The 27,450-nt window shown below is 47.5% G+C and overlaps 1 protein-coding gene across 1 annotated transcript in view; it reads right to left on the bottom strand.

Annotated features, from left to right (window-relative positions):
- LOC139052070 (uncharacterized) overlaps window positions 1-22,159 on the bottom strand; it is a 117,985-nt gene extending 95,826 nt beyond the window's left edge. The window contains exons 1-3 of the mRNA XM_070529139.1: window positions 22,139-22,159; window positions 21,672-21,790; window positions 1,848-1,900 (exon numbers count right to left, since the gene is read on the bottom strand). Coding sequence (XP_070385240.1) covers window positions 1,848-1,900; window positions 21,672-21,784 — 166 coding nt within the window. The 5' untranslated portion in view covers window positions 21,785-21,790; window positions 22,139-22,159. The remainder of the gene's footprint in view (window positions 1-1,847; window positions 1,901-21,671; window positions 21,791-22,138) is intronic.
- Window positions 22,160-27,450: the final 5,291 nt, after the last annotated feature.

Here is a 27,450-nt window from a genome sequence, read left to right as displayed (position 1 = left end):
AAATCACCCCCTGTATTCCCACAGAGACCCTGATCCCACCTACATGTGGATTTTGGGGGGCCCTTCAAAGGCCATTACTTCCTGGTGGTGGTGGACGCCTTTTCGAAGTGGGTGGAGGTTCTACCTGTCACCACTCCATCAGCAGGCGTGACCATTGCAGCGCTATGACAGGTCTTCACTGCCCAGGGGTTGCCGGATGTCGTGTCCGACAATGGTCCTGCTTTCGCCAGCACAGAGTACCTGGCCTGGCTGACAAAGAACGGAATCCGCCAGATGATGGTTTCACCGTACCACCCTGCTTCAAACGATGAAGCCGAGCGGGTGGTGCAAACCATCAAGGACAAGCTCAAGAAAAGCCAGACAGGGGATTTCCGGAAGCAGATTACCCGGATACTGTTACAGTATTGGAGCACGCCCCACAGTGTCACTGACTGTGCCCCCTGTGAGCTCTTGCTGGGTCGGATGGTCAAGACACCCTTGGAAGTCTTGCATCCGGATCTCCAATCCACAGTGCTCCTGAAGCAACTGAAGCAGAAGCTGACTGCTGACCGAGGGTGCCGTCCCGGGCCTTTGCCGCAGTTGAGAGCTCCAGTTTTCACCAGGAACTTCCATCCTGGCCCACCCTGGTCCGCCAGACAGGTGGTGTCTCCTGCCAGCGCCTCATTGCTGCTTGTTCACATGCCAGGTGGGGCCATGTAGCACCGACACGCCGACCATGTCAGGTCTCGCCTCGAGACCTGGCCAGCACCCTCGACTGCCACTTCAGAGTTCCAGCCCGCAGGAGGACCAGCGGCAACATCAGTCGCTTCCAGCGGAGCACCGCCCACCTCAGAGGCTGCAAGCGTTGCCAGTGGTGCGGCACCTGTTGGGCCGGTGTCAAGTCCGGCACTACTCACAAGGCCGACCATTGTGGACCATCCGGACAAAGCAAGGCTGGCTCAGGCAGCACCCGGCATTGCCACACCTAGCCCGTCAACACCGGTGCCCACGCAGAGTACTCGACGGCGGAGACCACCGGACTGTTACTCGCCTGGGTAGCAGGCACTGTCGACCCGGCTAGGAAAAATGTCCAAGCCTCGTACTAGCCTTGGACATTTTTTTGTTGTCGACAAACAAACTATGGATAAGGGGGTGTAACAAGCATGTGACTCCCTCTCGGGCATAATCTTCATTGGCCCGCCAGGCTCGGTAGGCAACATTGGTCATCGCACCCAATAAACACCGATGAGCACAGCTGCTCGGCGGTCAGTCATCGTTCGTCACCACCACACTGCAGAGCTTCTATCTAACAGAGGGTGCCTCGAGCCCTCCCTCGTTCATGAACCCAGGCGGATCGTGACACAGAACACTGCATAATATTAAATGAGTAGCAACAACAACAAAAAAAAAAAACTCAGTCGAAAAACTTAGGAAACAGACAGTTCTAATAGACCATCAATATTTTCAACAAACGAAGATATTCTCTTGAAACCTTAAGATTATACATATGTATTTACTTCTGTAAGCTTTCTGTAGAGAGCTAGCTTTACGAATTTCACTGTTCATTCACTAACTACTGAAAAGTCACAATATTTCACAAGACATTAAACATAATTGTAACATGCAAATTAGCAAGCAACATAAGGTAGATCATTCCTGTTATGTGGAGTTTTTATTTTTGGAGCTTGTGCCACGCATCATATAGGATATAAAGAATAGATAGTTTTGAATTAAATGCCAAATTTCCACACATCTTACTAAAAATCAATTCAGACAATACTGTAATGTAAAAATGTGCTACGAAACATTACCAAAAGGTTGTTTATTTTACCTTCTACGCTGGAAGGTTATATCTCATGGATCCTTACCTTTGTGCGCTGGCAGGGGCAGTGCCTGAACTTTGTCATATGGGACTGTGCACCTTCAAAGATAATGAAATTTGACTGTCTTAAGTTCTGATTTTGACGTTCAGAACCTACACAACCTAAGTTAACAATCTTGTTTATCACTCTCAACAAGCTCACTTGCAAACCAACACACCAGCAACACGTGCAAAAAATATAGAGCAATACATTTTACAACTGTAGGCTAAAATACAAAGCTGAATAAAAGTAGTAAAATGACTGTGACTTGATCTTCCAAATAGGATGCTATCACAAACAGGTTAACTATGTGCCACTAATGCATGTTTGGAAGGGAACATGCACCATACCAGTTCCCGAGGCCACACCTTGGTGTGACAATCTTAGTGCTCATACAGATGTGCAGAGAGCCAGCAGCTTGCTTTCCTAATCAATATTTGGGGCGATCATTTTTAAGTTTTACAGAATTTTTAAAAGTCGCCTCTGGCAGATAGCCTAACTCTAGTCCTTGAGCTGGATTATTTGAAGAAGCAGACATGCACAAGAAATTGAAACACATGTTCAACTAATTAAAAATACATCACATTAACTTCTTAATTACTTCACGGCACATACAACTAATGAATTGTAGCCAGTGAGTTCGCAAGGCGTATTTACTTAGAATGAATTGTCAGGATCACAACGGTTTCGAAATATTCATTGTCAAAGTGTGCAACTAAATACATGGGCATTTCAGTTATTTTTGCGCTTCAAAGCATAAAAAAGTGTTTTGTTAAAAAATGGCTGTGGCTTAGCTAAGGTTAAGCCCAGGATGCGAAGCATACTAGCCTTTATTTTAGTTGTTGAACCACTGTTTAGCCTGGTGGTGTAAGCACGTTCCTTTTCGAGACGCTGTTGCCTCTGTTCCGAGTTTCTTCGGCACGTATTCTCCGCTTGGTTGCATTTCGCCACTCCGAGCGAGTAGAAGTACTCCCAGATACACTCGCAACTTCATCCTTTACCTCGGACTCTGTGGAGGAATGCTGCTGTTTAGCCGCGTACTGTGCACGTCGCTTGGCAAGCCGAACTTCTCGTTCTTCGGCCGTTTCCGTGGCTTGTAACTTGCGCTTTGCGGTCTGATGAGCGGCCCTTTCCCTTCCCGCCATCGCGCTATACAACTGGCCTCGACGAGAGCGCGCCGCTCTTTTATACAGCTGTTATGACGCCAGTGCCCTAGTGGGAGGAACGGGAGTTAGACCTCTGCACCGGCTGTGCGACTGCAGGCGAGCGCAAGAGTTGAGCCCGGCTTGCAGCTGTTGTGACGTCAGTGCCCTAGCGGGAGGAGCGGGAGTTAGGCCGCAGTACCATCTGTGCGACTGCAGGCGAGCGCACGAGCTGAGACCCAGCTATGTAGCTACGCGGCCGCAAGCGAGGGCACGAGTTGAGCCTCCGCTTTTGCAGCTGTTATGACGTCATATGGTAATTACGCGGCCGCGCACGGCGCAGCAAGGAAGAGCGTGGTTGTGCGGCTAGTATGCTTCGCATAAAAAGCAAGTGGAACAAGGAACAACAGTGAATTTTTATCGCTAGTTGATGGCACATATCTCAACGTGCCATCCTCTGAATTAGTTAAGTAGTGAATTTTTGTCAATTAGTTGATTATGCACTTTTCGCTTTCTCATACAAGTAATGCCCTTCTTTTTGAATAATCCAGCTCAAGGACTAGAATTATGCTATCTGCCACGAGCAATTTTTCAAAATTCTGTAAAACTCAAGAATGATCCCCTTGTGAGGCTCATATAATATATCCTGCAACTCAATAAGGGGATTACTAACTGCATCATGCTGATAAGACATTTAGCATGTCATTTACAACATTTCACACAACTATACATTGCCTGCTTATCAATGGCATTGCTTAACAATGTTTTTCGGAAAGAATAAACTGAATTGATTGCTTGACAATAAACCGGAATACCTTGATGGCACATGAAATGTTACTCATAGATCTTCAATTCAAAGATTATCTTGCTTGTTTTTCTTTCATCGAAATCTATTTTCTAGAAGTTAAACCAAGATGTAACGACGTCAGTAAAATCGGCAGTTTATTTCATTATACTGAAATTTGACCTTTATGTAAGTACAGTTGCCAACAGATTTCTTTTTATGTGGAAGGGGCAGCAACGTTGTCTGAATTATTGGACAATCAGAAAAAAAAAAAACAAATTTCAATTAGAAAAGAAATTTATTTTGTAAAATTTGAAAGTCTAAAACTAAAGATACCGTTTCATGCTGTGTCGACGATATCCTCACATTGGTGGTAAAAAGCGAGGCCTATGATGTTTTCATGTTAACTCTGCCTTCGTGGCTGATAGTGTCGCCTGCAGTGGGACGATGCTATACCGAAAAGTGCAGGCAGATGGAAGCAAATGGTTTGTCTCCCTCTTGCTTCAATGCATCACTGAAACACAAGATTACACAACCTCCAGCACTAAATGCATGTGGAGACTGTAATGTTTGGAGTCGGGCATGAAATAGATTGTAGCTCGCCCATGCCGTCGTCCAACTTATCCACGCTGAGGACGTTGTTGAAGGGAGAGACTTGTTCTCAATGAGAACGAGTAATATGGGTTTATTTACAGAATTTACTTGAGAACGTTAGAGTTCATCAGTCTGACATGACTGCAAAAGGAATGCACTCTGAGGAGCCACCAACGGCTCGTTAAATACAGTCTGTCCTCCCTAGATCCCTAGGTGAGGGAAAAATGGCCGTTCAACCTGCTACAAACTCTGAGCATTAGAAGTCATCGTAGCTGACCCGGCTTTAAGGCGGACAGTTACACACACTTCTGCACAGGTTTCACTGACCACATCGAGGTTAGTGGGTTCTCGGAGACATGGTGCTTTTCCCCGAGCAGGCGCCTCTTCATCCCAGTGTTGACTTTGCAGACAATGGCCGCCGCATCTGTTCATGACTTCTAAGCTGCGTGAGACGGCAGCGCAAAATATCTTCCAGGAGCTCCCCGGATTTCCACCGCTTCTAACAACCCGTGGCGGCCACGACGAATCCACGAACAATACTTGGTCCACCGACCGTGTTTAGTCATAGCAGCGTCGCTCGCTTGGGGACGCGGCGTGAACGTGATCAAGCTAGTGCTTTATCTGCCCCACCACGGCTGAAGTAACATGTCGGGTTTGGTGTAAGTTGGAAATGAGGTGTGATAGCTGTTGTTAGCATAGATAAAGTACACGGATGTTTTTTTGTTTTTTTTTCCAAAAAACCTATCACCACAAAAGCGAATTGACAATGTCAGTGCAAAGGTTTAAAGGTGCGTTTTGCTTCGCCCCAGTCACCATGTCTTTCTCTAATGAGTAGAAGGTAAACATGATCCTTGCCTTAAGATCTGTAAATGGTAACAAGAGGAAAGCTGCAAATATACATATCAGTCATGGAAGTGTGGAGATGGACCAAGCGCATCGACTATCATCAGAAATCATGAAAACCTGAGACAAAGCAGCAGCTTCAAAAAACAGCGGCGGAGGACTCAATTTTTTAGTTCTAGCCTACGCATGGATGTTCTAGCATTTATGGCCTCAAACTCTCATGCTAGCGTGCGGGACGTGGCCGCCCAGGTACCAATTTCCAAGTTATCAGTTTGGAGGATTCTAAATGACGGCCTTTCACCTGTACCACCTTAACCAGCACCAATGCTTAGAAGATAGGGACCTGTAGAACCGTCTAGATTTCTTGAGGGTCCTCATAAAATGCCGATGAGTCACCGGACTTTTTGAGCAACATCATGTGTACAGATGAAGCCAATTTTCGCAGAAACGCCTAGGTAAATTTGCATAATGCACACCACGGGAGGGACTCCAATCTACACTGGGTAAAGCACAATCGGCAGCAGTACCAGTGGACGCTGAATGCATGGTTCAGAATTTATGCCTGTGCCATAATTGGCTCCATCTTCTTCGATCACACACGCTGACTGGACAGCGTTACATGAACGAAATCCTTGAGGAAGTGGTGGATGAGTTTCTCAGTGAAGTCCCACTGTCACGTCTTCCACTTCTGTGGTATCAGCAAGATGAGGCACCCACACAAAGCAGCAGCCGAGCACAAAACTGGCTGGATGCGACTTTTCATGCGCAACAGATGGGAAAGCACGTGCCTGTAAATCGGCCGGCTAGGTCACTTGACCTCTCTCCACTCGATTTCTTTCTTTGGGGTTATGTGAAAGATCGTGCTTACATGATCGAGATGGACGTCAGATTAGTTCAAGGCAAGGACAATGGATGTCTGCTGTAGAGTTCTGGAGTCAGTCATCAAGAAAGCCACTGAAGATGGGATGAAATGGACACAATACTGCGTAGCTGCAAAAGAAGACCTATTGGAACACGTCCTCTAGGCTTGTGTTCAACGGAGCTTACGAATTCATAGATAATAAGGGAACACTAAAATCTCAGTGTGTGTGTGTGTGTGTGTGTGTGTGTGTGTGTGTGTGTGTGTGTGTGTGTGTGTGTGTGTGCGCGCGCGCGCATGTGTGTGTGTGTGTGTGTGTGTGTGTGTGTGTGTGTGTGTGTGTGTGTGTGTGTGTGTGTGTGTGTGTGTGTGTGTGTGTGTGTAAAGACATCCCGATGGCCAATTCGGCTCCTTTAGAAGTGGTATATTTACTTTCTTGGATGCTTCGGTTTTGCCTTTTCTCTACACGTTGGTCGCTTCCCGGTCTGTTTATCTCACTTTTATTTTTTGACACAAAAATTTTTTTGCAGCATGTATACCCTTTCATGAAAAATAATACGCTCACTTTAATTTGGCTTTGGTCCAAAGCAAGTTTCTGACGCAAAATATAGCTTTGTGCGCTCTCTTTCGTTGTGGCGCGAGCAAAGCCGGGATTTTGAAACATTCTATGCCTATTACATTGCTTTTCGCATTTCGTGCATGGTCAGAGTGGTGCTTCGGCCGCGTTATCAAGGGGCTTTTGTTATCAATATGATCACTCGGTCTTGAGAGACAGATAAGTGTGACGTAGAAATGGGAGGAAGGAATAGCTGCGAAGCCACAAAACCAGCTGCTGGTGCTCTTCCCTACCACTATTAAGGTGATGCGCTGCCTCTTCAGGTTTGCGACAGGCAATGCGGTTGCTTTCAATCAGTTTATTTGACAGCGCTGCTTTATGATGCGGGTGGAAGCGCACTCACATGGTATTTGTCATACTTCGTGAGGCTTTTTTGCCACACGTAAAAATTGTACACAATTAGTACATCGCTGAAAACACCGCAGCTAGATGTCATTTTGGGGTGCCTGAAAATGCCTCATTGACACTTTGAAAATTAGGACAGTACTTCTCGAGTTAGAGAATTATTTGCAATTACCAAAATAAATCTTGGTAATGAAAGAATTACTGGAAACAATATGCACTAGGTTTTCTTCAAGTAGCAGAACTGCTATTTTTAAGTCTTGGTGCATGATAGTTAGGGAACACTGTATAATTCACAAAGTAACCGAAATGAGGCCAAGCCAGATTCACTCGAAATCAGAATCAACAGCAGTTATGCGCAGCAGTGCTTATACTCGGACTCACAGAAAAAAGAAGACAGAGAAGCTGCAGTCTCACGGAAAAGGCCAAGCAGTATTAGCAGTATTATCCACGTATGCGACAATTGCACTAAGGAAGGTTACACCACCGAGAGGACTCAGACTGTTAAACTGAACTGTCTCCTACTATGAGGTCTTGTATATACTCATATAGCGCCGTCACTTCAGCACTCACTTCTTCGAGGTCACATGAAGTTTCTTGAAGTGCAAGAATGATATATATATATATATATATGGTTCAGAAAGCTGGTCCCCCCCCTAACAATGAAAGCTCTCTGTCTATGGCTCTGCGTATGCACTGGCCAGCCATTAACTAGAATTTCAGTGTAACATTCAAGTGAACAATAAAACAAACTCGCAGTAACAATGTGTCATTATTCAATGGTCTGCAGTGACAAAAGCCACAGCAACCTGTGCCAGCAGCAGTGAAATTTCTTTACATTGAAATCATGTATAAACACACTTCGTTACATTAAAGTTTTAAATACAGTTGAACCCAGATATGTCGAACCCACATACAGTCGAACCCACTTATAAGAATATTCAAGTGCCGCGAAAATTCCATTGTTATAATCGATAATTGTTTTAACCAGGTTGCATGAAAAAATCAAAATAGGGGGATGGCAGAGGTGATACAAGAAGACTATATAGGCAGGGAGGCCAGTGCCCCTCCCCACCACCCTCCTCCGCCCAGCTGCTGATCGTGCTGATCGGAACTCTGTCCTGGGCACTCCAATCGCATGCAGCAAGCCGCAGCTGTCGGCGTTAAAGAATGGCACTGCTATAACAACTGCAAAGAGGTGTCACGGGTGGCAAGCGATATGCGAACACCGCCGAGGCATCACTTTGGTGGCCCTAAAAGGGGCCTTTAAAAAATTGCAAGAAGGCTGCCATGGCAGCTTGTCAGCTTGAGAAACCCATAAGAAATGCTGAGGAGAGATCACCACAAGCATCTCAGCACGTACTTCTCACTGGCCAGCACGAGAAAGGCCTATGTCTGTCAGCCATGCATGCTTTACAGGAAGATAGCCGACATCCTTCTCCAAGGCAGTGCAGCGGAAGGTTCCTTGTGAAAACGAAGCCCTGGAGGGGACTGAATCATGTGCCTCCTGTGAGGAAAGCATTGAGACAGCCTGCCATACCGCATCATCGCTGCCGTCGCCGCCGCCGCTATCCAATGCAAGCACGTTTCTGACGATTGTCTCATCGGTTAGAAGAACTTAGTTTCCAAATCTATAGCCATGCGCTTTCTTTTCAGCGGCAACGGCATGCATTGCCGATGATCAGCAGACGGATCAGCCATCTTCCATTTCGGCAGCGAGTCAAGCGAAGATGAGAAACCGCGTCGCTGGGAACGACTTCGACACAACCAACAAAAACGAACGCAAGTGATTGAGCTGTTCGCAGAACTGCACTGAGTGAGGAGCCAGCCAGCAACATGATGATGATGATGATAGTCATCTAAAGAAAGGTAAGACACTTGATTCTGCAACTCGTGAGGGAGAACAACATGCGAGAGAGGTGGTTCTTGTGGTGGGCAAAGGAGAAAAGGCTGGCACTATCTTCTGCAACCCTTGCAGAAGCACACGAGACGTTCATTTGAGGGATCACCAGCCGTTTCTGTGGAGGCGCAAGTAAAGGCAGGGGCGACAGAGAAAATCTGGGGTTTTTGCTCCTTGAATATATGATTCTGCCTAGGCACTACGGAGGAGGTTTTTTTAGCACATACTGTAGGCATTTGTCCCTAGGCGTTCCGGCATTGCAGAGTGGGGTCGAGCAATCACCAGATGATGCGTCTGTGCCCACTGGCTCACCGCGCAGGCAGCCAGTGGCAGAGCGTAAACAAACTCGACCGTACTTCGCAATGCCAGCATGTCTAGGGGACAAATGCATACGACACGCGCTAAGAAACCTCCTCCGTAGTGTCTAGGCAGACTCATATATTCAAGGGGGGGAAGAGGAAGAAGAAGCATCGAAGAACATGTAATAAGATCGGCTCTCGCTTTAAACATCAGGTTTGACCCGTTAATAAGAATGGCTGGATTACATCAATCAACGCTTCGCCACCAGAGAATCACGGCGACACCACCCGCTCGCAGTAACAGCTGTCTGGCTCGCTGTTATCTGAGCCCGCCAGCGATACCGCCGTCCGGCCTGCTGCCGTCGGCCATTGCTGCTCGTCCAAGTTTCGTGCTTTGATAGCCTCGCCGGAGCAGCCCGTGCTCCCTAACGATGTACCACTGCCCGATGACATGGACTCACAGGTTCCGGACAACCAGGCTGCCTCGTTTGCGCCGCTGACTTTAACGAAGAACTCGGCCGCCGCTGTTATACCTTCAAGGGTGCTGCTGCTGCCGGACACCAACCCCTCCGCCCCACTCATGGACCTAGAGGAACAGCATGGCATTGAAGGCAAGTTTGCTAATACTTTTAACAAGCTCGCGTCATTTCCACCGCACCGAATGGAGAAAAACGTGCACGAGGCTCGCTCATGCTGACGCCCGAACGACAGTACACAAGTATACACAGGGATCACCCCTGTGCAAGGGGCGCACATCGCATGCCTCCTTCTCCCGTTAGTCGCCAGGACGAAGAGGACAACTGGGCACTTGTTCGTTCTCGACGGACAAAGCAGAACCGCACGACGGACGCGGTGAAGCCGAACTCAGGTGCCCCGCGTAAACATCAACACACCCTCATCCTTCAGCCTAAGCAGCCGTGCCGCATTATGGATGAACAGTTCATACGGTTAGACAAAGTCATAACGCGCCACATTTCGGCTCATCTCGGTCTCTCTAAGGAAGACCAAATACCGGAGTTCTTGGTTCGCTACTCAAGTCAGAGCAATCAGCTCGCTGTCGACGCGTCCGCACCCGAGGTGCGCAACGCACTTCTCGCAATAGCGTCCCTGCCACTCCGTGGACAGGATGTGCCCTTTCAAGCATACGAAGCCATTGGTCGTAATCAAATCATAGGCATTATTAGAAATGCTGGAGACATGACTTCTGAGGAACTAATGAACTCCTTGCAAGGCCGCAAGTGCAAAATCCTGCAAGCATGCCCACTTGGTGACAAAGGTACTGCCATGGTCACATTTGAAGGTAACAGCCTACCCTACAAGGTCGGCCTGCGGTCATTTACTATCCGTGTCTTTCCGTACCGTGCACGAGTGGCAGTTTGTGACATATGTCACAAGATCGGGCACCACAAGGAGCAATGCCCCAACACTCTGGCAACGAGATGCTCTACATGCGGTCTGCGGCAACACGAAGCGGGAACACAGTGCCCGAACGCAGAACCGAAGTGCCGTAGCTGTGGTGGTTCTCACTTGGCCACAGCCACAAACTGTCCAAAAAGACGACAAGTCAACAAGAAAATTGAACAAAAACGCAAGCCGGCTGCCTAAAGGCCATGTAGGAAATGGCACACAGAGGGGCGTCAGCACCGCTCTCCCGAGAGCGGAACTGAACTAAATTCATCTAGACCCATGCTAAAGGCAACGCGCCAGAATTTTTACACCGGGCCACCGGTATCCCCAGCTGCACAGTCAGAAGCCAGCGGTAAAGCCACCTTCGCGGATGTAGTTAGACAAGCGAAGGCGCACCTAACAATCAGTTCCAGCAATACTACAGCGCTTCCCTCAACCTCAACACCCTCGTCCTCTGCACTGCAACCACCCTCAGATGGAGTAGCGCAGCATAATCGCAGGGACCCAGCTGAGTCAACGGTGCATGCTTACACCTCCCAGCGATAATCTATATCTTCCTCCCCCAACGACACTTCACGATCTCGAGCAGCGTCTTGAAAATTGTATGGCGCAAATAGAGAAGTCCATCCATCAAAGCGTCCAACAGCTTATTAACAGGGCCATAGAAACATGCGTCCACACCATCATGGAGCGTATCATGCTTTCCGGCAATCTCCCTTTTGGCACAACCTCTCCAAAACCCGCAGGAGCACCAGCAATGCGTACGCCTTGGGTACCACCAAGCTTCATTGCTGCTGAAACAACACAGCCTCACCATGTCTAGCTCTTCAAATTGATCACCATGGGCAGCTGTCCTGCAATGGAATTGTCGTCCTCTTCGCAACAAGAGGGCTGACATCATCACCCGGTTCTCCAGCAAGCGAGTCAATACCAGTCCCTTGGTCATTGCCCTTCAAGAAGTCAACGGCCCTGTGCTGAGCATAATCGGCTATGACGGCCCCGCCTGTAAAAGTCGCTGAACCCACGAAGACAGCATTGTACGTGCAACGGGGAACTACACATGTGCAATTAGACACGCAACCGTGGTGCAGCGCTACTCTTAGCGTTGTCGGATGCCGGTTAGAAGTCTCATCACAGCGTACAATGCTCATCTTTTGCGTCTACGTGCTTCCCGAGAACACAAGGAATAAGGCAACTAGGGCACTTGTTGATCTCACCTTCATTTCCCACTTTAAGAAGATTTATCCACAAGACACCATATTGTTGTGCGGGGACTTTAACGCTCAGCACATCACCTGGGGATACAACAAATGCAGCCCGCGCGGTCGGCGCATCATGCAAGATACCTCGGAGTACGGGCTGACACTCCTCAACATGCCTCAAGCACACACGAGGCTGGGACAGACAGTTCACCAAGCAGACACATCACCAGATCTTACCTGGAGTACTCGTCCGCAGCTTTTTCGATGGGAGGTGCTGGACGATTGCATGGGGAGCGACCACTTTTTGTTCCTCATACGCTTTTGCACAGGCCACGCCAATCCGAAAATGTAAGTCACACGCCACTACACGGCTAAGCCACATAACACACTGGGACAAATACCGCGAGTTACTGCAGCAGCAGTCTCCAGCCAAGAACACTGACCATCTGGTATCACAGCTGTGCGTAGCGAAGCGAAGAGCCACCAAATGCTTACGGGTTCCCTCTGACCACCCAGAGCCTGATAGACATCTGCTCACCTTATGGAATAGAAGGCACCGGATACTCGCTCAGTACAGGCGGTCTGGTCGCACTGCTCACCAAAAAGCACGGTTGCGCAAAATACAGTGTTTGATCGAAGAATATACGACTACACTCGCGTCAGACAGCTGGATGGGAATTCGCGAATCCATCAATGGACAGACTCATACGTCCAAGGTTTGGGCCATCCTGCGCTCTCTTCTCGGCCAGCGCAAGACCAACAATGGCGCGGCTCGTGTGGCCCTCCGCGAAGGCATCAGCGCTCAGGAACTTGCCGAACAGGCTGCTGAACTGTTTTTCCCGCAGACGTCTCACCCCACAGACACCACATACCAGAAGGATGTACATTCTGAAGATAATGAACCACTTAACAGCCCCTTCACCTTGATCAAGCTGGAGCACGCCTTGCAGCGTGCTAACGTACGTAGTGCTCCAGGGGTCGATGAGGTGGGCGTGGCTCATCTACGCAATCTGCCCCTTGAGCACAAGCACGCTCTTCTCGAAGAATTTAATCGAGTCTGGGATACCGGGATACTGCCCTCCACTTGGAAGTTTTCGGTGGTCAAGCCCATTCCGAAGTCTGGTAAACCACCACATACCTTATCCAACCTTCGTCCGATCTCTTTGACCTCGTGTGTCTGTAAAGTAATGGAGAGCATGGTCAACACACGCGCTTGATGTGGTACCTTGAAGATCGCGACCTTTTGGCTCCTACACTGTATGGATTTTGCCGTGGTCTATCAACACAGGATGTGCTAGACCGCTTAAAACAGGACGTCCTCGACTCTGATTCGGTGCACCCACGAGCCGTTGTCGCAGTGGATATACACAAGGCATTTGATTCTGTCCATCATAACACTATCATGATCAAAGCACGTGCCCTTGGCATCAGAGGGAAGATGTACAACTTCATAGCGGGTTTCCTTGAAGAGCGAAGCTACCAAGTCGAAGTTGGTCACGACGCCAGCGCCATACGAACCAACCGCGTAGGCATCCCCCAGGGCTCGGTTATTTCACTGACGCTGTTTAATATAGCTATGCACCAGCTGCCTAAGTGCCTTGCCAACATATCGAGCCTGAAACGCGGTGTACGCTGATGACGTCACCGTGTGGACGCATCAAGGGTGCATCGGGGAGCAGGAGGACGTCTTACAACGAGCTCTCAACATTATTCACGCCTATGCCATGGAAACGGGTTTACACACTGCCCCAGACAAAACAGAGTTTGTCGTCATTCATGGTGGCAGGTCTACCTTTGGAAAGCAGGAAGAAAAGCAGTCTTTTAAACTGTACATCGGTGACCAACCCATCACACGGAAATCTACTATCCGAATACTCGGTATGCACCTAGACGAGAACTGCACAGCTAACACTTGGTTCCAATGCGTTACGAAGACCAGCAAACAAATCCTGCACGCTTTACGCAGAATCTCTACCCGCACCCGTGGAGTAAACGAACGTGAAATGCGGCAGTTCGCTCAAGCTTTTCTTGTCACCCGTATCATGTACGGGCTGCCGTATCATCCAGTCAACCGCACACAGATGCACACGCTCGACCGGTTACTTAACGAAGCCAAACGCATTGTAACTGGACTCCCAAGGTACACAAGCCTCGAAGCGCTTAAAAGTTGTAGCAAACTCAACAACCTGTCCGAGCTCGTAGACATGCACATCTATACACAAGAGACGAGACTTCGCGCCACAAAAGCCGGGCGACACATGCTCATGCTCCTCGGGTATGACGTCTACAAAATGCCGATTTTGCCCAACAACACGCCGCCGTGGGAAATCACGGCTCTCACCGGTGGCAGGCCACTTCCTCTCAATATGGACCCTACTCAGCGAATGCGGTGCCTTGCATATGCCAAGAGGCATGCTAAGGCTACGAGTTCACTCTCCTTGACTGAACGCATCGTATACACGGACGCTGCACTGCCTGCAGACGACGTTAGTAACACCTGTTATGCGACTGCGTGGTACGACCAGACAAATGAAAATCAGAACCGCCGCCATCATATATCAGCAGAAGCAATGTCCAGCACCCGCGCTGAGCTAATGGCCATCCTAGATTATTTGGAGTGGGCCCTCGCAACTTCACCTCAAACTGACCCTGTTCACCATCATGTGTACACAGATTCCCAGGCTGCCCATCGGGCATGTGCTAATATTATTTACACAGATTCCGTACTGCAGAAGATCCGGCACCAGGCACGCCTGCTCCGCGAATGCGGTCACGATGTTACCATTCACTGGGTCCCTGCGCACTGCGGTATCCCCGGAAACGAGAAAGCACATAGACTGGTGCGCGCTCATCTCTCTACCGCGCTAGCCAGAGCCTCCGATAATCCTTATCCTCTCTTAGCTACCACACCTGAGGTAGCAGACCCAATGGCAGACAAGCATGCGACCAAACAACGACGTGCCGCCTACCTCGCAGCAGTGGGCAATCCACTCTCTATACCGTCACTTCCACCGAAGGTATTCACACGGCGAGAGTCAGTCTTGCTTCGGAGAATCCAGACAAGCACCCTCCTTACTTTTCACTTGTTGAACCCTTTCCACAACGGTGGCACACCACCACCCGTAAGTGGGTTCTGTTCCATGTGCACATGTCGTGCTGATCTAAACCACCTTTGTTGGGAGTGCCCCCTCTAGATCCCACCAAGGCTTTGTGCCCTGGCCACCATACAGCGGGGACCCTGGCCTTCTTCTCTCTGGACTTGGGCTTGCCCGGATACCACGTCTCCGGACCATGCCATCGAGCTCTGGCGAGCACTGCTGCTGTTCCTTCAGGACCCTGCAGCACCACCGGTCGGTGATCGGCTCCGCGACAGCCACAAGCGTCATGCCGCCCCCACTTAGCTGCCTCCAGGACGTTCATTAATAAAACGGAGGCAGCCTTACCCTTCCCCTTTTCCAATAACACCCCTCCTCTTTCCACCGCAGCGTCTTCGACGCATTTTAATGTGGAATAAACGTGGTTTCATTCATTCATTGTATTCAAGGAGCAAAAGCCCCGAAATTTGCTCTTTCACGCCCGCTCTTACTCGCGAGATCCCTCAAATCTCAGCGTAATCTGCTTGCAGTGCAGTTGGCGCGGTCCATCTGTGTTTCAGAAAGGCGGCATAGAGCTATGGGCACAGCCCATTAATGTTCGGAGGGCTGGAAAATGAGCGCGCGGCGGCTGTTGGAGCAGCGGCCAATCGTGCAGCAGCTTGAATTTCTCATTTTCTTTTCAATGATTTTGCATTTCACTACCTTTCGGCTCAGACACCGAGCAGCCACACTTCATCGTTATAGCCGATAGTGCGGTGTCGGAGCATTGTAGCAAGCGGGTTATTTCACCATGGAGAACATATAAAAGTCGACGGTGCAGCAGCTTCTCATTGTTATACCTGATATATTGTTAAAACCGGTATCGTTATAAGTGGGTTCGACTGTATGACAAATGATATTGTGTGTATGAAACAGCTGTAAAGACCCTTTGAAAATACCATGCAAATGTACAGGGCTAGTGCATGCATATATAGAACGTCCATTCACCAGCACATTCGTTATACAGAATGAGGCACACGCCGATGGCCTCAAAGCGCACTGCTTTGTGCACTTTGAGGTGTTCTGCCGCCTGGAGGTGGAGATGAGAATAACACATCGGGGAAAGTATGACGGAGCGTGCTGAGCGCACGGCAAAGCAACGCCACCTAAAGGAAAGTCTAGGTGGCTGCGAAGGGGGGGGGGGGGGGGAATAAGAAACAAGGTGAAGCGTCGCAGCGACCTATACGCTTGCACGTCAATCACGTTCACGAATAGAACCACGACAGTAACCCTTTTTTCTGCACTTTTTGCTTCTTGCGGGCCTCGTGTGTGCAGTCAGTTAAGGCCCATCAAGTTGTTTGGCTAGCCCACGTGCTACCTCGAACATCAGCATTCCTTCTCTCTGATTTTTGTGGCATCGTCGTCGCGTGGGTTGAGTGCCTACTGTAAAAACCTACGTATAATATGAGGTTTTTTCCCTATTATTAGCGTCCCAAATTTTCGCCTCATACTATATGCGAATCCGAATGAAAATTTCAGTCAGAAATTTGGGCTAGAAGTTTTGATTTCGTTATTGCTGCATGGCTATGGCTTGGCTTCCTTATTGCTGCGTGGCTACGGCTTGGTTTCGTTAGTGCTGCGTGACTAGAGCATCGTTTCTTTATTATTGAGTGCGCACCTTGGCAGCAAACATGCAAACCCCGCTTCACAAAGTGCATCTTTTTTATTCCGCATTGAAGGACCAAGACGTCCGGACCACGAAAACAGTACTCGGCTGCTTTCAAGAGAAAGGTTATTTTAGCCGCACAGGACATCGCCAACAGTGCAGCCGGGAGGCAGTTTGGCGTCAACTACGAAAGCATTCGCGGATGGCGTTGACAGAAGGAAGCCCTTTTCGTGTGGAGCGGAACACGAAGAAGCTTTCGCGGCCCGAAGAGTGGGACATTCCCGGAAATCGAACTCGCCCTGACGAAGTTCGTACGCCAACAGCGAGTCGCGCATCTAGCTGTGAGCTTGGAGCTTATGCAGGCAAAAGCAAAGGAGCTTGCAAGTGAAAAAGGGCTACCAAGCTCCGCCTTCAAAGCGAGCAAGCACTGGATATGTCGCTACATGTACCGTGCTGGTTTTTCCTTATGCCGCTGAACTTCGATTTTGCAAAAGCTGCCCCAATCGTTGTAGTGCCACGTTATTTCGCTGCGCAAGTCCAAAAACTTCCAGCTAGGGCAAATCGGCATTGCTGACCAAACGTCGATTTATCTAGACAGGCCATCGCCCCTCAAAGTGCATGAAAAGGGCTCTAATTAAGTTTATGTCCGGACCACTGGCAACGAGAAAATGGGAGTTACCGTCATGTTGTTGTGCACGGCAGACAGACGCAAACTTCCATCCCATGTCGTCTTCAAGCGCAAGACAGTGCCTAAAGGTGAGTAGCTGCCAAAAAATGTGGCCGTGAGATGCCATGAGAAAGGCTGGATAAATGAGAATCTTGTACTCGACTGGATAAAGTCCGTCTAGTGTAAGCAGCCCAGCGCACTGTTGTCATTCTCGTCCATTCTCGTGCTGGACGCATTTCGTTGCCATTTGGCCAACTCAGTGAAGAGACTGTTGCGTGAATCTGGCACTGAACTTGTCGTTATCCTGGGTGGGATGACGCCTCAGCTGCAGCCTTTAGATTTTTGCGTGAACAAGCCGTTCAAGGACGCGGTCAAGTGGTGTTACGCAGATTGGATGCACTTAAGTGAGCCTGCAGTGACGCCGACCAGGCAGCTGAAGCGGGCTTCACCAGCTGCGCTATGCAAGTGGATTGTGGTCGCATGGGCCAGCACACCAGAGGACCTTGTGCGCTGCACATTCAAAAAGTGCGGCATTTCGAAAGCACTCGATGGCACAGAGGATGAGTACCTCGGAGTAGATATGTCTGACAAAGAACTATCCAAAGAGAGTGCAGCTGAGGAAGACAGTGATTGAAGTGCGGAGTGCAATTTAAATAAATGTTTTCCTAAAGTTTTCCCAACTCATATTATACGCGGATAAAACTTTTTTTTTTTCCATTTCGCGTCCCAAAAATGTCACCTCGCACTATATGCGGGTTCGTATTATACATGAGTTTTTAAGGTATTTGTTGTGCAATCTTGCAGAAGTGATGGCCACTGCAAGAGTAAAGAAAAGAATCAACTTGGACTATGCAATGAAGCTGAAAGTGATCAAGCGTGTTAAGGCAGGCGAGAAGAAGTCCACGGTAGCAGATGACTTCGGCATCCCGCACAGCACATTGAGCATGCTTCTGAAGAACAAGAAGATACAGTAAACCCTCGTTAACTCGAACTCGCATATCTCGAAATATCGGTTAAGTCGAAAGTTTTCCACACTGCACCTTCCCATCCATAGGTGTTATATATTTGCTCCCGTTTATCTGGAAGCATTTCTCGGGCGTAATACGTATATCTCGAAATTTTGACCGGGACGGCTGAAGGCAAAGGCCAGGTGATACAGGCTCCGAGCGAGCACTTGGTTCCTACCAAGTGCCGAAAGCGGTCACGATCTAAGGGCGAATACAAAATTCCCGCGGACGCAGCTGTTTCCGTCAACCGAGTCAAGTAACCTTGAAAGCAGTCATGTGATGTGCGCCGCTTGCGCGAGGGGGCTCATGGGTTTTATCAGGTAGTCGCACCAGCGGGCTCCAGTCCACCGCATTTCGCACCTGTGAGCGCTCTTAGGCGATTGTGCGTGGGCGGTTCTGTTAGTTCTCTGTTTTGTCATGCTATGCGCCTGACACGTTGACTGCGATTTTTTTGTTGTGTGTGTGTGCGTGTTTGTGTGTGGTCAACGGACGACAATGTACCGCCCCAAGCAGTGTAAATCTCTGATGCTGGAGAAAAAAAAGTCGTGTTAATCAAGGAAGTGGAGAAAGCAGGAAGGTCCAAAACAAGCATCGCCAAAGAATTCGGCATTCCCTTGTTGACGCTTTCGACAGTTCTAAAAAATCGGCAGAAGGTCTTGGATGGCTTCGAGCAAAGCTTTTCCAGCAAGCAGAAGCGGATTTGGGCCTCGAAATTCCCGGACGTCGAAGCAGCACTCATGTTGTGGCTCCAGAATGTCAGGGCAGCCAACCTTCCCATGACAACTCAAATGATGATGGAGAAGGCAGACGCTCTGGCATTGCAGATGGGCCACATAGACTTCAATTGCAGCAATGGGTGGTTTGAACGATTTAAAAAGAGAAATAACCTGGCCTCGAAACCTATCCACGGCGAAAGCGGCACCGTCGATGAAGGGACTGCAGACACCTGGCGCAACCACCACATCGCTGAGCTGCAAAAGGCTTACACTGGCAAGGACAGTGCTGGTTGTTACTGGCTCCTTCAGTGACCCGGTCACTAAAATTTTCAGGATTTTGCTTAACCCGAAACTCCGCTTAACTCGAAATTTTTCCAGGATTTTACAACTTTGCGTTAACGAGGGTTTACTGTAAAACCACAAGCCGCTGACCAAACAATATTAAGAGCCGTTTGTGTGTGCGCTCCTGCCCATGAGAAAATCAAGGAATGTCTTTATGCATAATTCTTGACATCGGCATTTGACATGATTCGTCGCGTCTGCAGCGATATGGAAAGCATGGGGCTTTTGCACCTTGACAGTCCTGACAAAACAGAGATGAGCGTATTCAACTACATTTCGCAGAAGAAGTAAACCAGAAGCAGCAATTTTTTAATATTTTTTTTCACTTAAATAAAGCTTGCCTGTTTTTTTTTTTCAAAATTGTGTGCAGTAACTTAGCGGCCCTCGAACACACCAATCAGTAAGCCGCAGTTTGCCCCAGGGCCTATTATTTCATTTATCGAATTACCTATATATCTAACTTTTTTGTGATCCCATTCAGATTCGATATACCCGGACTCGACTGTACATAGCGTTCTATGGACAAGAATTTATAAAAGATTAAATACTTCATTATATCAAGAATTTCATTACTTCATTATATCAAGAATTTCAATATATTGAAGTTCATTATATCGAGGTATAAATATTGCTGCTTTGAAACAAAACTTTGGCAGCACCCTCTCTTCACCCTACTTTTGTTTATGCTTTCCATATGCACCTCTACACAAGCTAGCCCAGTTTGACCCCTTACGTAACACATAATGACCACCGATGAGTGCATTTAAAAAAAAAAAACAGAAGCAGTGCATTCAGACTGCGGCAAAGTACCGCATTTATTTGAGCCTAGGCCGATACTTTTTTTCAGATAATCATATACCTAACTCTAGGGTTGGCTTGGATCCGAGGATTTCCAAAAATGCGGCAGTTTTAAACTGAAATGATAAATATGGTGCATAGCTAGCGCCATCTAGAAAAGTCAGTATCTCAACTGAAGTACACAAGCAGCATCGCTATTTTGAACTGTCGTATCGACGTGTGGTGTGGCATTATCGTAATGGCACTAAACAGGCAATGCCACTATGCTGCCACTTTCAAACGAGACGCTGTACTAGCCACAGATGCATCGTCAAACATTCAAGCCAGGGGAGACTTCGGCATCGACAAGAAAAATGTCCATCTTTGAAGGGGGCAACGGGAGACTCTTCTTGTGTGCACCGGCCGCAACGAGGAGGTAACAACGATATCGACGATAGAGACGCAGAATGAGCTGGGCATGTTAATATGCAATAAAGTCTGCTTTCATTTTGTGAACGCTGTCGTCGCTTTTTGTTTGGCCTACATTTAAGGTGTAAGCTTTCTTTCTTTTTTTTTCTAGATTCAGACTTTCTGGGGACACTTAGGATTGGGGCCAACCTAGATTTGAGTAAATGTGGTATGTAAAATACCTGGTAATAGTTCTCCCCATTTAAAGGCTGCACAGTTGGCTACATGCACACCTTCAGAGTAGCCTGCCATGAGATGAAGGGGGAAGGTTGAGGTGCAAGGTGTGCTCAGCTGCAACTTGTTACAATTACTTCTGTCAATGTAAAGCTTGACAGTTTTGTTCCAGAGCATTAAAGGCCAACTCCTCAGCATATGTCACCCATTCCACCAAAGACAGCAGTCTTGTTTCTACACAACCAGAGCACACCGACTTCAGAATGCATGTCTCAAGGAGCAGGGTTCCATTGTCAGAGGTTGTCAGTGAAGTGTCACATTCCAATAAATAAAGCACTAAACAAGCATTGCACATATATTTTGTAACTGTATCTTTCCTGTCAAGGGAAAAAAAAAACAGACCCAAATGTTCCAGCTTCTCCAAAAACTGAACTAGTGCATTTCTTTCAAATAATGCGAGCAATGTCATTCTGGCGTTTCAGGTTAAATGTAAGTGACAAAGGCATGGCTAGGAGCACAAAGCTATGCTTATTGCTTCAAACACTAGCAGTTCAGCTGTTAAACTTGTGAAAGAATGTTCCGTGAACTGAATTCTGGGGTTTTACGTGCCACAACATCAATGTGGTTATGAGGCACGGTGTAGTGGGAAACTCTGGATTAATTTTGACCACCAGGGCATCTTTAACGTGCCCCCAATGCACGGGACACGGGCGTTTCTCTGCATTTCGCCCCCATCAAAATGTGGCCACCACGGCCGGGATTTGATCTATCGACCTTGTGCTCAGCAGCTCAACACCATACCCACTAAACCACTGCAGCAGGTAAATGTTTGTCTGTGGACACTGTGCCATGACTGTAAATAGAGAGCGGAACTTCAAGTATTCTTGAAAGTATTTGTGCTTTCACTCACTTCATGAGGCACAGCAACTAGAAGATTAGCTGCACACTCACATTTTCCCCAGCCTTTCAACGAAAACTGTGACAAGTCCTTCATCCGGTTCCACATTTTGAATGTGAGCTAGGAATGGGGTGGAAGTGCTGTGGACTTCCAAGTCGCTAGACATCTGCACCTATAAGAAAAAAAAAAACAAGAACAATAGATTACAACTATAATTTATTTACTGGCTACCATAGCACAGTCAACTTGCATTAATTCAACCCTGATGGAACCAATGAAATTGGTCAAATCAAGCAAGAACCAGAAGAACACCAATACATACTGCCAATTCACTTGGCAGTACTTGGCACAAATCGAACATGCATCCACTTGGTATGGGTTAAAATTAGAAAACTAATGTAAAAATGTCAGAAGAGTTTCAAGATACTGTAGTAACTGAATGTACACCTAATTTTCTAGCAAAAAAAGTAGCATGCCTCCAATTCAGCAATAAGAGAAAGGTAAAACCAGCATACTTTACCTTCAAAAAATGGGAATTTATTTACTTAATGTCTTTGATCATCATACTCGGACACTTCGTTGCTATTTATGCTTTTACTTGTAATCCTCCATACGGTCCATAGTGCATTTGATACTCTGCGTTTATCAAACGACTCCACAATGTCAAGCGGGATGGTGGCCCACACCTAAACTAACCACTTCACTAGTTCATCCTGCAACGCAAGCAATTCTCCAGATCAGCAAGAACGCAAGACACAACTTGCTGCCTGCTAGCTTAGTGTGTAAAATACAGTAGCACACAGATATATTTTGCATTTGGATCCTGTGAGCTAAACTGCTAAGAATGTAGGTGCTGTGTTACGAGAGACCACTAGCCAAGTGCACTAGTCTCTTGGAACAAACTGCCATCTTACTTTATTCACGCTGCATAGACCACCCACTGTACAGTGCTCACGGAATGAAACGCGTCAATTTAGGGCTAAGTAATGCGCATACTTTTGTTTCAACTGGTTGCAGTTCGTGTCACATCGACGTAATTCTGGCGCGTACACTTATATCAGAGTCCTCGTCACCTTTGGTGACCAAATTCCTAGCGACATGACATAGTGCTCTCGCATACTTTGCACATAAGTAGGGTTCTACTGAATGCTCCGTGTCCCATTTCATTCCGTGAGCACTCTACATGTAACTTGCGTGCTCCAAGAATGCACCACAAGGAAACCGCATAGTATGCATTACAAGGAATGCATCACAAGGAAACCGCAAGATGGCAGTTTGAAACAAACTGCCATCTTACTTTATTGACGCTGCATAGACCACCCACTGTACATGTAACTTGCGTGCTCCAAGAATGCATCACAAGGAAACCGCATACTATATCAACCAGTATGTCAAAATATGAGCACTGTGGTGAGAGAAATCTTAAAGGGGCCTGAAACGCTTTCTGAACTTAGGAAGAAAACATTGCTGACCTGCTAACGAAGCTCTCGTGAACATGGGGGCCAAATATTATTACACTGCATGCAGCAGGGAATTTACAACCTTGAGTCAAAAGCATTGAAAAATCCCTTGCTCTCTCCTTCGCAATGTCGTCAAGATGCATCATCGCAAGCAGCAAAGCCAGAATGGCTAATGGTCGATATTGTGATCGCTGAGAACAATTTCAGTAATACTTGAAGAAAAAAACAGCGCTACAAAGACGCGGACTAAAAGAAAAACATGTACGACAGACAAGTGCCTGTCCGTCGTACATGTTCTTCTTTTAGTCCGCGTCTTTGTAGCGCTGTTTTTTCTTCTACTAGTATGTTACACCTACTCACCCACATCAAGCTCCTGCAGCTTCAGATTTTCAGTAATAGAACTACAGTTCCTTAGAGTTAAATAAATAAAATATATACATGTCTGCAATCACAAAATGAATGAAAATCTATTTCATATTTACACTGCCGGTCTACACACGACAGTTGCGCGTAGTTGCATCTGTTGCACATGGCCTCATAGTCAAAAAGTGTAGCATAGAGACCGCAGCCACCACGGGCTGCAACCACAAGCAGTCTTGCCGCCAAAACGTTCAGCCTTTACATGGGGCCAGTGGGGCATTGCTCCCTTGCCAACCCCTTGCCACCTCCCTAGTTTAACTTCCAGCACACTAGCGGAAATGAAAGGAGAAAGCAAGCCACTCATCCGTCCGATAACTTCTTCTAACTTCGTGCTGGAAGGATTGTAAAAATTTTTGCAGCACTTTCATGAGGCGGCACAATTTAATAGTGATGTTTTGAGATTACTTAGAAAAGTGTTCACTGCCCCTTTAACGATAGGTGGAGAGGTTAGCCGAGCCAAAGGCTTGGCATGATACTACAGGTTTAATATGTAACAAGAGATCAAAGGACAGAAGAGAAAAGAATGCACATGCAATCTACTCACACAAAATCTCTGAAAGGGGCAGCAGTGAGCACCATGAAATGAACAAAGTGGAAAGTGAAGCTTTATGTTAACCATCTCTGGCCCTTTGTCTGCACCACAGAGATGGATTCCAGAGATGGTGAAGCTGCCTTGACTTCCTGCACTAGCTCACCGTGACATGGATTTTGGCGACAACAGCTCGGGGATAGTTAATTTACTCCCCGTAGAGATGGACTACATTGCATTCTCAAGAAGCCAAAGACTGAACTCGGCAAGTTTCAAAAATTCGTACTGTACCACAAAGACCCAACTGTGAGCCAATTCATTGAAATTACAGACTTCACAGTGATGTGCCAGTGCCGTGGTCTCGGTTTGAAATCTAGAAAATAGAAGCTGTGCCTCAATTTTCTGTTGAAGAAATAATCTACTTGTTGTGCAATTAACTAAAATAGAGCATTTAGGAAATTGTCTGCAAGTCTGAAATCACATGGCGTTTCTTTTTAGTGTCTCTTTAATGGACATAAAATGTCTAGCACCTGCACATTTTCGTGGTGCATATTGAGGCGAAATTCAAGTTAACTATGTGGACAGGTCTCGTGTTGGCGAAATGAAGTTCTCCAACTTCCATTTAATACTGTGTGTGTGGTAGAAAGTGAGAAGCTTTCCTCTTTTCTTGCTCCCTACACACTTTCACCTGCTTGTCATCAACCGAAATCAAATTCTGGTGTTATGTGCTAAAACCACACCTAATCACGAGACGCACCATAACAGGGGATTCCGGATTAATTTTTACAACTTTGCAGGGACTCCATAACGTTTTCGAGATCGGGGGGGGGGGGGGGGGGGGGGTCAGTATTTTGTTTGTTGTGTTTATTACTTCTTTTAAATATCAGTCAATTCTTATGTACATTAGATTTTATTATTTTAATAATTAGTATAACCTTAATGATAAATTAATAATGTTTTAATTCATTTTAGCCATATAAAATTTTACATATTTGCATCCTCGGTTATTCTGCATTGTTATACACTTTAAAAATGGTTGGAAATTTCTCGAACCCTGCGCAAATGACAAAACAGGTTCAAAATCATTTTTAACATTTCTGCATTCACTCCCGCACTGAAGCAAATGTGAACTGATATACAAGTACACAAATGTGATAGAAGTAGGCAAGCATGTAGGCACCAGGTACAAAGCTATTATCGCAGATTGATGAGTTTCATGGCTGCCATGACAAGAGGGCGTTGGGCAGGTGAGGTTGTCAAAGGAGGCCGAAGGTCACTGTTCGTTCTGCCGCTCTAGGCACCAACTCTTTTGTAACAGCATACAAGTGCAGTTCTGCAGCTCTCTACTTGTGCACGTGGAGGAGGAGAAGGTGTGTCAGCCTCCTCTGCATCATTTGAATGCGCAAAAATGTTTTTACTCGCCTCAGAGCACTGAAAGATCGCTCTCCTGAAGCAGCTGACACAGGCACAGAAAACATGAGTTGCAGGTATCGCACAACCTGGTCCATCATCTTACACTTATCTGCAACCTTCCCCTGCAGAACTTGTAAAATGCATTCACTTGCGGCCGAACCCTCATCAGGCAGGAGCGTTGGGAGAAGCACGAGTTACACTGAAAGCCTGCTGATGTCAAAATCTGCAGCATGTGCTTCTAAGAGCTCATTTAAGTTATTTGCCGCAAATTTTCTACCTTCAGCAGCTTCAGTCAAAATGTGCTTGAGGCTAATCAGCTGTTCCATGCAATACAATTGATAGCGGAAAAAAAAAAATGGCTGTGGCTTAGGTAAGGTTAAGCCCAGGATGCGAAGCATACTAGCCTTTATTTTAGTTGTTGAACCACTGTTTAGCCTGGTGAACTGCTGTTGCTTGGCTATATTTGGTTCGGCTAGACGAAGAAACAACTCATGCATTACTTCTTCGCCTTCAAGAGTGGAACGCGACAGCGTTCCCGTCGACCCGCCAAGGGGTGTAAGACAATGGGCTACAGGGCAGCGACTACGCGCCCCGCATTGGACGCGGTGAGCGTCGAGCAAAGCAGCGTTCGGCGCGGCAACGAAATGTGCGCCTGAGCAAGAGACGCACGCCTTAGAAACAGCGCGTTTCTAAGGCAACACCGCATTCACTAGAGGCGCTTTTGTACCGCTTTGAAGCGTTGTACTCGTGGCTCAGTGGTAGCGTCTCCGTCCCACACTCCGGAGACCCTGGTTCGATTCCCACCCAGCCCGTCTTGCAAGAGTTGAGCCAAAGCCACTTCTCCTCTGTCGTGACGTCACGGTGTCACGTGATTTCATGGTCACCGCCGCGCCTGAGGAGCTGGGTTGAGCCCTCGTAATATGCTTCGCATAAAAAGCTATTTCCTCTGCGACGACTTGTCGTCAAGCGCTGCAGGCTCCTCAGGCTTGTATGTGAATTGAAGCCTTCTGGGCGGCTGCGAAACTCTGGGCACACGAGGTTCCTTTAACCTAACTCTGTTGCTCTTGTGTTCGTCCGCTGCCATAGGACATCAAATGAGGCATCAGACCGTAGCCTTGACAAGCAGTCACAAAGAGACTCTGCTGCTTCTTTTGCTCCTGCAGCACGGTAAACTGGGCGTTGAAGCATCCTCGCTAATTCCTAACATAGGCCAAACAGGGGTATAGAAAGGTTGATACCCAATAACGTTTCGAACTTCTTCAATACTTTCTCATACCCTTTTATGGCTGTCTTGGTGGTGCCACTGAGAGAGCTTTCAACTTGTACCAGTTCCTGCAGAGTTTCCTGCACCCTTTCATGGTTCTCAATGAACCTATCCATTGATTTTACTTTTACTGTCCATATCGTTGGCCACAGTGGTAGCTGTAGGGTGTTCGGCCTGGAACAATCCTGCTCACCGGCATCGTTACCCGAGCAAGTACAATGCTCGAACAAAGTCTTCCCGTTGTTCAATTCGAGGATTGCATTGGAAGCATCCTTTACAATGTGCAGAGAGTTGCCGACGACATCGCAGTTCCTTGCGGCCTCCAGTTCCTTGCGGCCTCCAGGAGTGCCAAGGTCTAGGTAGTGGTTACTGCAGTTCACAATATTGACAGTGGTTCTGAGTCCGTAATCCTTTTCTGCGCGCCACTGAATCTGCCTGCCATGTTCACAGCCCTATCAAAACAGTGCCCCCTTAGGTGTGAGAAAGTCCCAGGACCAGCACAAAACCATGTCCCTCACGGCTTTATACAAGGTCTCGCTTCTGCTGCCTAGTGCATTGTACATGCCAAGAAATTTCTCAGCGAATTTCAAGTGTTATCCCAATCTACCAATGCACAAAAAAAATTGTGAATTGATCATTGCCTGTTACGTCAGAAAGTACCCCCCCGCGTCGATTTCATAAATGGACTGCACTGACATCTTTGATGATGCCCCACTGAACACTGTGCGCCGTAATTCTATGAGCTC

The sequence above is a fragment of the Dermacentor albipictus genome, unplaced genomic scaffold (genome assembly GCF_038994185.2).
Source record: "Dermacentor albipictus isolate Rhodes 1998 colony unplaced genomic scaffold, USDA_Dalb.pri_finalv2 scaffold_17, whole genome shotgun sequence".
Lineage (NCBI taxonomy): Eukaryota > Metazoa > Arthropoda > Arachnida > Ixodida > Ixodidae > Dermacentor > Dermacentor albipictus.
The sequence above is the reverse complement of the archived record's forward strand: the minus strand, read 5'-3'. Positions and strand labels throughout refer to the sequence as shown.